General features: G+C 37.6%; 2 protein-coding genes across 7 annotated transcripts in view; one reads left to right on the top strand and one right to left on the bottom strand.

Moving 5' to 3' along the window:
- LOC106878029 (solute carrier family 66 member 2) overlaps positions 1-11567 on the top strand; it is a 250218-nt gene that overhangs the window by 179120 nt on the left and 59531 nt on the right. Inside the window, exon 8 of one of the 5 annotated variants that reach the window (XR_008263579.1) lies at positions 3645-3863. The exons of 3 other annotated variants lie outside the window; for them this stretch is intronic. Coding sequence is in view for 1 of the 2 variants with exons in the window: in XM_052965960.1 (XP_052821920.1) it covers positions 3645-3729 (85 nt within the window). In the remaining variant the exon portion in view is untranslated. Of the gene's footprint in view, positions 1-3644; positions 3866-11567 lie in introns of those variants that run through there. One more of the 5 variants, XM_052965960.1, reaches the window with a different exon arrangement.
- LOC106878028 (nose resistant to fluoxetine protein 6) overlaps positions 1-11567 on the bottom strand; it is a 74045-nt gene that overhangs the window by 29486 nt on the left and 32992 nt on the right. For both annotated transcript variants that reach the window (XM_052965956.1, XM_052965949.1), the window contains 2 exons: positions 6653-6749; positions 2584-2795 (listed from right to left, as the gene is read on the bottom strand). In XM_052965956.1, the coding sequence (XP_052821916.1) occupies positions 2584-2795; positions 6653-6749 (309 nt within the window). The remainder of the gene's footprint in view (positions 1-2583; positions 2796-6652; positions 6750-11567) is intronic.

Raw genomic sequence — 11567 nt, 5'->3', positions numbered from 1 at the left:
CAAGCAAAGTTGCAAAAACTTGCTTTTGAATTATGTAGTCTTGAGTTCAGTCCCACTGCATGATACTTCGGGCAAGTGTCTCCTATTATAGCCCTGGGCTGACTAAAGTCTCATGAGTGAATGTAATAGATGGAAACTGAAAGAAGTCTGTATATGTGTGTTTACTTTTATTTCAACAAGCATCACCATAATGCAAGGAATGTTATTCATTTATAAATATATTGACTATACTGCTTCAAATTTGAAGCCTTGTGTCTGTTTGAAACCAATGTCATCAAATTTCTGATATAATATCCAAATATCAGGTTCAGGCATGGCTAGGCGGTAAGAAGCTTGCTGGGTTCAGTCCCACTGCAGGATACTCTGGACAAGTATCTTCTACTATAGCCTCGAGCTGACCAAAGCCTTATGAGTGGATTTAGTAGATGGGAACTGAAAAAAGACCCCTATTGTGTGTGCGTGTATGTATGTCTCAGTGTGTATGTTTGTCCCTGATTACTGCTTGACAACTGGTGTTGGTGAGTTTATGTCCCTGCAATTCAGTAGTTCGGCAAAAGAGATCAATAAAATTAGTACCCGGCTTAGCGCAAAAATAAGTACTGGGGTGAATTTGCTCGACCAAAATTCTTTCAAAATAGTGCCCCGGCATGGCCACAGTCTAAAGACTGCAACAAGTAAAACATAAAAGATAGGTCTTGCCATGATTAAAAAGAACTAAATATAAGAAAACAAAAACAAATTAAACCAATGTAATAACAACAACAAACAAACAAAAAAAACAAGGAATCTGTGATTGATGTACAGGAAAACTATAACAATAATGCAATTATTAAGAAAAGACATGCCATCATCATCATTGAGTCTAGGACATTTACCCCCTCCTCCCATGGACAATTACCTTCCAAGGACAATTACCTCTGAGGACAAAAGATGACGATTTAAAACTTCTTTACATATTGCAGAGGGGATAATTAAACAAGGGGGGTAATTGTCCAAGGGGGTAGTTGTCGTTGGTGGGGAATTGTCCTATGGGGGTAATAGTCCTGATATGTCATCATCATCATTTAACGTTCATTCTTCATGTTGGCATGGGTTTCATGGTTTGATCAGGGCTGGTAAGCTGAGGGGTTGCACCAGACTCCAGTCAGACTTGGCATGGTTTCTATGGTTGGATGCCCTTCCTCACGCCAACCATTCCAATAGTGTAATGAGTGATTTTATGTGCCACCAGCACAGGTTCTAGTTGCATGACACTAGTATCTGTCATGACTGTGATTTCACTTGGCTTAATGGGTTTTCTCAAGCATGGCATATTGCCAAAGGCCTCAGTCATTTGTCATTGCCTCTGTGAGGCTCAACACTCGAAATCTGCTTTTTATGTCCCACCGGCATGGGTGCCAATTACATAACACTGGCATCAACCATGTTGCCTCCATGAGGCCCAATGCTCAACAGGTGGTTTTTATGTGCCACTAGTACAGGTGTCAGTTGCCTCCATGAGATCCAATACTCAAAAGGTGTTTTTTACATGTCACCAGCACAGGTGCCAGTTACAAGAGACCAGCATTGGCTTCAACTACAGTTTCACTTTGCTTGATGGTCTTCTCAAGCACAGCATATTGCATAAGGTATCTAGTCATTGCCTCTATGCTTCACCAGCTTGTCCCATGTCTTCCTGGGTCTACCTCTTCCACAGGTTCTCTCTACAGTTAGAAATTGGTAAAAAGAACAATGCAAATACATGAATGAAATGAATGCAAAGGCACAAGCATGGTTGAGAGGTTAAGAAGCTCACTTTGCAACCAAATGATTTCAGGTTGTACCATGGTATGGTATTTTGGGTTAGTGTCTTCTGCTATAGTCTTGGGCTGACAAAAATGCCCTGTTAGTGAATTTGGCAAAAGGAATTTGATTGACAGAAACTGTGTGGAAGCAGCAAGCTGGCAGAATCATTAGCATCATCATCATCATCATCATCATCATCGTTTAACGTCCGCTTTCCATGCTAGCATGGGTTGGACGATTTGACTGAGGACTGGTGAAACCGGATGGCAACACCAGGCTCCAGTCTGACTTGGCAGAGTTTCTACAGCTGGATGCCCTTCCTAGCCAGGTAAAATGCTTAGTGGTATTTCGTCTGCCGCTACGTTCTGAGTTCAAATTCCGCCGAGGTTGACTTGGCCTTTCATCCTTTTGGAGTTGATTAAATAAGTACCAGCTATGCACTGGGTCGATGTAATCGACTTAATCCCTTTGTCTGTCCTTGTTTGACCCCTCTGTTTAGCCTCTTGTGGGCAATAAAGAAATAAGAAACTGTGTGGAAGCCTTTCATGTGTGTGTGCGTGTGTATTTCTGTCGGAACCTCCACTTCCTTCTGCCTGACAACAGGTGTTGGCTTGCGTATGTCTCTGAAACTTAGCAGTTCAGCATAAATGACCAATAGAATAAGTAGCAGGCTTAAAGAAAAGAAGTACCAGAATCAATTTGCTTGATGAAAACCCTTTAAGGCAGTACTTCAAGATGGCCACAGTCCAATGATTGAAACAACTAAAAAAGGATAAGAAAATAAGATAATGTTTTTACCTAATTCATCATCACTTTTTGATGAAGTTTTGGTACCATTGCAGTTAGTTTGAGCCTCTTTTTCTTTCAATGAAATGTCTTGTGTGCTAGTTGGGAGAGAATTATTGGTTCCATTCTGAGCAGCAGCGTTTGAAGATGACTTCCCCGATTGTAAAAGGACATCATATAATGTCCCCAGGAATATGTGGAGTAGGAAAATTGAGATGATAATCCTATAATAAAGAAGAAAATAATTATAGTAATAATCCTTTCTATTATAAGCACAAGGCTTGAAAATTTTTTTTTGGGGGGGGGGGCAAGTCGATTACATCCATCCCAGTGTTTCACTGGTACTTAATTTATCGATAAAAGGCAAAGTTGACCTTGGCAGAATATGAGCCCAGATTATGAAGAAAGATGAAAGGCTGCTAAACATTTTGCCTGGCATGCTAATGATTCTGCCAGTTCACCGCCTTAATAACAAGAATAATGACAGTCATCATCATCATTTAACGTCCGCTTTCCATGCTAGCATGGGTTGGACGATTTGACTGAGGACTGGTGGAACCCGAAGGCTACACCAGGCTCCAATCTGATTTGGCAGAGTTTCTACACCTGGATGCCCTTCCTAACGCCAACCACTCAGAGAGTGTAGTAGGTGCTTTTATGTGTCACTGGCACGAAGGCCAGTCAGGCGATAATAATAATAATAATAATAATAATGATAATGAGTATAGAGAAAAATAGCAAAGTACTGGAACCTAGCCATTAAGTTACAGAGGCTATGGAAAGTGTCGATAAAATGTATCCCTGTAGTTATAGGTGCATTAGGAACTATCCCTAAAGATTTGAACAGATGGATAGAAGAAATAGGCATTAGACCTAGTTTAGTGCAGCTCCAGGCAAAAAACAGTATTATTAGGGACAGCTAGGATACTTAGGAAGGTTGTTGGCATTTACGTTTACTTGTAGTCTGATGTTTTTTTCTGACAGTCTAATCTACTGTGTATATGAAATAATAATAATAATAATAATAAACATACATGTACAATCCACTTAAATATAAGGTTGCTTGATTGCAGAAAATTGAAAAGGTACTGCTGGGTCCTTGGAGAAAGTATCAGAAGGCATCAAGAAGAATATAAAGGAAAACAAGTAAGGAGTTGATATCCTCCACCATCATCACTACAAGAAATGGCGACTGTTTTAGCTGAAGAATGGACAAAAAATTCCTTTGGAAACAATTCAAACTTTGTATGAATCCATACCTCGTAGAATTCAAGCTGTAATTATTGCCAAAGGCAGTCCTACACCATATTAAAATAAATTTGTTTGAAATTTTAAGGTGTTTCCATTATTTTGTCCAACCCCTTTATATGCGTATGTGTGTGTGTGTGTGTGTGTGTGTGTGTATTTTTGTTTCTACATGTCTTCTTGGGCTACAGTGATGTTTGTTTCTGACCCACATAAATAACATGTCCTGGAGTGCAGCAGTTTGATATGCAAAAGACGAGTGGAAGGAAGTACTTTACTTGCAATCATGTAAGGGTTGGTGTAAAGAAGGACATCAAGTCATAGAATACTAACTTAAAAGATCTCACCCAACCCATGCCAACACTGGAACCCCCCACCACTAAAAACAGATCTAAAAATGATGATCATGGTGGCAAGTTAGTGGTGGTGATGATGATGATCATGGTGGTGATGATGATGATCATGGTGGTGATGATTCACAAAACTACAAATTGCATCATGAGTAACTCCTACTTCAACAGACTAAAATATCCTCCTCCTCCTATCACCATTATCATCTTCCCCTCCTCCTCCTCCTCACTGAATCTTTACATTTGGCCAGTCAATTTTTTTCCTCCTTTTTTCATCTTTTCTCATAATGTGATCTGTTACATTTGGCTTTCATAAACGAATGATAATGTTTAGAAACAAATGCAATATGTACTTTAAACTGGTCTTTTTTTTTTATATATGTTTTACTTGAAATAATATTATTTTCCATTTGTTTCAACATTTGGTGTGCTATTTTAACTAATATATTTAACCTAATTTCCTTTGTGAAACACTTGGCAGGATATAAATTAATTTTTAATACGATATTTTTATTAATTTTTAGTTTTTTAGTATCTTTAACAGAAAAAATATATTATTGATTATTTTTTTTTTTCCATTTATCTAACTATTTGTTTTTAATTAATGTTTTTCTTCAAATTATAGCTGTAATCTATTATTGAAGGAATATATGAAAAACCATTCTTAATTTCAATGTTTGATAAGCATGCTTAGTTTATCAGGCAGGAAAATTACTACCATCCTGCTTGAATAGAATTAGATGAATTCTTGAAGATTAATTCTTTGTGATGTCTGATGTGTAGGAGAAAAATTGTGCAAGAACAGGAAAACTTGAAATTTATTGAATTAAGGAAAATGAAGATTAAGTGTGGGTGGGATAGGGGAAAATCATGTCATATTTTCAGAGATGGATGGCAGGGAAAATGTAAAACAGCTGAGAAAAAAAAACAAATGACACAAACAAGAATGATAAAACACACATACATCAAAACACACCTCCAATTATCATATGGATCTAGTTTCCGTTAGTATTTCGTTAATTGTGACACATCTTCTAGAGGCAAAGATTATTTTGATAAATCAACAATTCATGTTGTATGGTATTTGATATACCTTGCGAAGACCTGTTGGGGCAAGCGAAAGCGAAATCGTGATGGCACCTGTGCCCAGCGTCGCCTTTCTGGCACTTGTGCCTGTGGCATGTGTAATGGACTTTCGAGCGAGATCGTTGCCAGTGCCACTGGACTGGCTCTTGTGCAGGTGACATGTAAAATACACCATTTTGAGCGTGGCCGTTGCCAGTACCGCCTGACTGGCCTTCGTGCCGGTGGCACATAAAAGCACCCACTACACTCTCGGAGTGGTTGGCATTAGGAAGGGCATCCAGCTGTAGAAACTCTGCCAGATCAGATTGGAGCCTGGTGTAGCCATCTGATTCACCAGTCCTCAGTCAAATCGTCCAACCCATGCTAGCATGGAAAGCGGACGTTAAACAATGATGATGATGATGATGATGTATTTGTCTATGTTGAGCAAATGCATGTCACTGGATACTCTGAGTTATTTCTCTTAGTTAATTTCTGTCTAATTTCATTCTGTATAATCTTGCCTGTTGAGGTAAAAACATGTGTTCATGACTGTCCTTTTATCTTCGGACAATAAGCATGTCTGTCTCCTTTATGACAGCATAAGAGAATTCTTGTGACTGTCCTCTTACCTTCAGACAATAAACCTGTCTGTCTCCTTTATGACAACATTAGAGAATTCTTGATTCTTGAGATTTTCTGTTTGTATGTCAGGTTCAGTGTTTCTAGGACTACATTTTGCAATACATCCGACTTTTTAAAAAAGATAGCAGCATGTGGTTTGAGGTAGATTTAGTGATTGAGTCTAGCAAGTCAAGTGACTACCTAGAGGTTCCCTCATTAGCACATCCCTATCCATGTTTTTTAATGCAGGAATTCAGAGAAAGCACCAATTATATCAATCTCAAAAGTCTTGGAGTACTCCTCTTCAACAAAGGCACAGACATGGCTGTGTGGTAAGAAGTTTGCTTCCCAACAGCATAGTTTTGGGGTTTAAGCTCATTAAGTGTCTTCTATCATAATTTTGGGCTGAGAAAAGCTTCATGAGTAGATTTGGTAGATGGAAACTGAAAGAATCCATCATGTGTGTGTGTGTGTGTGTGTGTGTGTGTGTGTGTTTGTATAAATATGTATGTATACTTTTTGTTTACATCCCTGTAACTTAGCAGTTTGGTCAAAGAAATTGATAGAATATGTACTAGACTTAAAAATAAATTGTAGGGTTAATTTTTTCAACTAGAGTCATCAAGGCTATGCTCCAGCATGGCTACAGTTCAATGACTGAAGCAAATAAATGAAGATAAACGATAACAACAATTGAAACAACCACAACGACCAAATTCAGGTAACAATTGTCTGAAATTCAAATGTTAGAACCAATAAAGTTTCAGACATAAAATTCAATATTTAGTAATACTTACAATGAGATGATAGCTTTTGCATCATATCCTCTATCTTCTTCACACTCTACCACTGAGCTGATATTTTGAGAAATTGATTTTGGAAGAAGATGGAGATCTGCAATTGTAAGAATGTTTTGATAAGTAAAGGTCTACAACCAAAGGGAAAAATATTTTTATCTCCCTCCCCCCCCTCTCTCTTTCTCTGTCTTTTTCTGCATATCTATCTCATCACCATCATCATGTTTGTGTAGTATAGTCTGTAAGAGATGCTTTCTCAAGATGTAAAGTGCAGTTTAGAAGGCTTTCAGCAATATATATGCTTTAATTATGATATGCAGATTGCTAATTTGAACTGATACTGTTAGTCACTAATAACGAATTTTCATTCAGCCTGATGGCTAAACTCAACATCAGTTTTACTAAATCAGCTAGATACTGACGTTTCACTTAGAATATGGTGCCAATGACTTGCTATTGATGAAGCTCAGAATAGCAGAAATCTGGGTTTATAAATATATTATGTCTGTGTGTGCATATACTTAGATGTATTATGTATGCATACACGTGTGCATGTGTATGTGTATGCATGCATGTGTATTACACCTCCCTCATTTCTCTCTTCTCTCTCTCTGACTGAGGTAGCCATGTATCTACTACAAGACATCTATTTCTGTCCCCTCTACTTATATTTCTTTTGTCTGGCACAAAGCCACCTTCCTTAATACTACTCCCCACCTATCAGTTAAGGGTTTTTTGCCTTGCAAGTTATCTAATGACCTTACTGTTGCTGGTACCATGTAAAAAAGCACCCAGTTCACTCTGTAAAGTGGTTGGCATTAGGAAGGGCATCCAATCATAAAACTACACCAAAGCAGACAGTAGAGATTGGCATAATCTTCTGACTTTCCAGCTCCTGTCAAACTGTCCAACTCATACCAGCATAGAACAATAAACGTTAAATGATGATGATGATGATGACAACACACACACACACACACACACACACATATATATACTTACATACATCATCATCATCATTGTTTAACATTCGCTTTCCATGTTAGCATGGGTTGGGCGATTTGACTGAGGACTGGTGAACCAGATGGCTGCACCAGGCTCCAATCTGATCTGGCAGAGTTTCTACAGCTGGATGCCCTTCCTAATGCCAACCACATGATAACAGGGTAATGATCCTCTTCGGTCATGAATGACCATGGAATTGCACCTAGAAAGTTCCCCTCCACGATAGAAGTCTGGGCAAGGTTGTTTATGGAAGACCAGCAGTCACCCATGCATACCAGCCTCCTCTCTCCACACCACCGATGTTATCCAGGAGAAAGGCAAACACCGAGACAGCTCGGCACCAGTAATGTTGCAACTCATTTCTACAGCTAAATGAACTGGAGTAACGTGAAATAAAGTGTCTTGCTCAATATAAGACAACATACAGCCCAGGCCAGGAATCAAACTCACTACCTCATGATTGTGAGCCTGCGACTCTAACTACTGAGCATGCGCCTTCACACATGCATGATAATTACATACATAATAATGCTAGAACATTACCTGTCATATGACAGGTAACTTTGGAAGTCTATCCTTGCCATCATGAATAATATCAGGAAATATGGCATTCAATAATAACTATAATATAAAGTTTATCAAATTTCTTGATGCCTATACAAAATGATAAAATGAATATCAATTTTCAAAAGAAAATAATTATTTTCTGAAAATAAAATTAGATAACACAAATTTCTCATTTGTGTAGCTTCTCATTTAATTGCTACCATTTGCTCTTCCTCCTCCTCCTCCTGCTGCACCTCATATGTTAACTCTTTCTCTATCTCTCTTTTATTCCATATGATGTAAAGCATGACTGAAGAAATTTACCAGAGAAATTATGTGTATATATATACGTGTCTCTTCTATTATGTTAATTATTATAAATCTTCCACTGAGGACGGAGTTGGTTTCCAGCAAAGATACAAGGCTCCATCTTTGGGATGTAGTTAACACATACATACATACATACATGCAACACATGCATACATACATACATACATACATACGTACGTACAAACATACATATGTACAAACATACGTACGTACATACATATGTATTACATACATGTATTACTATATTTACTTCACTTAATTGCTGCTTTTTACCTTTCGTTCTGACAAGTTGGAGAGCACCCTGACATTGTATACAATAAACCCATTATCATTACTATTATTATCATATTTAATCAGTCAATGTTTTCTAACTTAATACTTATATTTTTACTATTATCAGTTGTATTGTTATTCTTATGATTACTGCCATTTCCATTACTACTATTTGAAGTCAAGTACTGCAGTTGATGCTGCTATTTACTTTGGCCTTGTACTTCTGTAATGTAAACATTATCAATTTGATCAGTATCTTTATTTGTATAACTATTGTTGTCTAGCTGGAGTGGTGAAGGTAAAGTGCAACAGTGGTAGTTTGTTATCAATACCACTATGTATATATTTCTATCATCATTATTATTATGAGTAATCAATTGGCTAGCCTTTAATGAAAGGCCTATCCTTAACTAATACTTTGCCTTCCCAAAATTTTATTGTACCCCATTCTTAATTTACATTCAGTTTCATATATCTTCTTTGAAAATCCTTCCTCATCTCTCTTCTATTCTTGCTTACCCTGCAGACCATAGTCAATAGCTGACCTAGCGACATACTTTTCTAAACTCTCTCCAAATTCCATATCTTTTAATTGCCTTTATTTGTTTTTTTATCCCTACCATTCATTATGTCTCCAGTTCACTTGGCAGAATCGATAGAGTGTTGAATAAAATGCTTCTAAGTATTTCTTTCAGTCCATAATGTTCTGAGTTCAAATTCCACCAAGGTCATCTTTGCCATTCATCCTTTCCGGGTCAATGAAATAAAGTAGCTTGTTGAGTATGTTTGACCAATGTAATTGAATAACTTGATTTGATTGAGAGAGTGAGCTAGCTAATGTACAGCACAAACATTTGATCACTATAAACAAATTATTTGTGCAGATCGTTCAGCAAAATCTGAAGTCTCATATGTCGTCTTGAGAGAGTCCATCATCATCATCATTATTATTGAGTGAGAGAGCAATGCATGCCATCAAAGTGACATTGGGGTAAAATATACAAAGCCCAGTATACCCATCATGATTACACATCTGATAAGGGTACACCAGGTACAGGCATCACAACAATATGTGTGCAACATGGTGATCTCCTATCAAGATAAATAGTACATGACCTTGCAGGTGAGACCCAGTTAGAGTTTTCTTCAGGTCGAGTAGTCCATCCTGCTCAAGAGGTCCCTGAATAAGAGTTGTTTAAAGATGTTTTCAGCAGTAAATTATCCAAACCCCAAAGAATTCCTCTCAACACATAGCTATGATACTCCTCCATTACTTCTACTTGTGATTAGAGATGCACATATTGTCAGCCACTAAGGGGCGTGATCAATTGGTTAAGGTCAAACAACTGACAAGCAGATCTGTGGTATTGAGTAGAATATTTGCTGTAGCTCATCTTTTATACCAAGACAAAAACAATGTCCATGATAACACTTCCAATCAGTTAAGATGAGAAGCCATGAGAACCACTGCCTAGTACTGCATCAGGGCAATTGGACTGCAACCATGCTTGGGCACCTCTTTGAAAGGTTTAGTTGATCAAATTGATTCCAGTACAAACTCCCCCGCAGACTTTGTTTCCTCATAGCCTCCAGAAAAAGGCAACAAGCAGGCAGAACCATTACTGCACTAGAAAAAATGCTTAACAGCATTTCTTCCATCTTTATGTTCTGAGTTCAAATGCCACCAGGGTCAATTTTACTTTTCATTGTTACAGGGGTTGATAAATTAAGTACTAGTGAAACACTAGGGTTGATGTAATAGACTAGTCCCCTACTCACAAATTTCAGGCCTTGTGCCATTAGTAGAAAGGATTATTATTATTATTTTGTTGTTATTGTTTTTTTACCATTGTTTCAAAAATTATAGTCAGTACTACAACCATTTTACACATTATTTTCCATGTTTGTTATTCTATTCCTATTTTTATTCTCACTATTATTGCCTGTCTTCAGGTGGAGGTATTGTTTTCAGTTGTGTTTGTTTGTTTGTTTTTCTCTGGACAAGATATCTCAAGAACCACTGTATGGATTTGGATGAAACTTTCAGGGATATTTGGCCTCATGACTGGCACAAACTGATTACATTTTGGGATTGATTTGGTATCGGACAAGGATTCTGGATCATTTTTCCTGTTTTTTTACTTTACATGTGCAGGTAAAGTTTTCACATAGTACTCTTGTACATGCACACACATTTTCAGCATTGAACATTATCATCCCATTTCCATTATACACACATAGACACACTCAAACTCTCTTTTACACACAAATCTACTCACACTTCAAATGCCATTTATCGGCTTTTTCACTCCTTCCTTCATTATTCATCTATCCCCCCTTCCTTTCTCATTCATACAATGGTCACTGTGCCATTTATCTCCTCCACCTTCACTTCTCACTCGGGCTCTATTTTATTTATATATATATATATATATATATATATGGGAGAATATACAAAAAATAACAACAGACGAGGACAGGTGGTGTAAATAACAAAAGTATATATTAGTATGACGCTCGGGAATACGGAAAGTCTTTGACGTTTCGAGCTACGCTCTTCAACAGAAAGAATACGGAGACAAGGAGAAAAACACGGAGAAAAAAAATTGAATAGTGTTCAGTCAACGGTCAATCATAATAATGGCCGATCATAACAATGGCTGACCGGAAGTTAGAAATTCTTATTTCAGGAGAGCTAAGAAAGGGGGAGATAACAAACGGTGATCGGGAACGAGGGGCTGTGTGTGGGAGGTAGACTGCT

This window comes from Octopus bimaculoides, chromosome 1, assembly GCF_001194135.2.
Source record: "Octopus bimaculoides isolate UCB-OBI-ISO-001 chromosome 1, ASM119413v2, whole genome shotgun sequence".
Lineage (NCBI taxonomy): Eukaryota > Metazoa > Mollusca > Cephalopoda > Octopoda > Octopodidae > Octopus > Octopus bimaculoides.
This window is presented reverse-complemented; position numbering and strand designations above follow the sequence as displayed.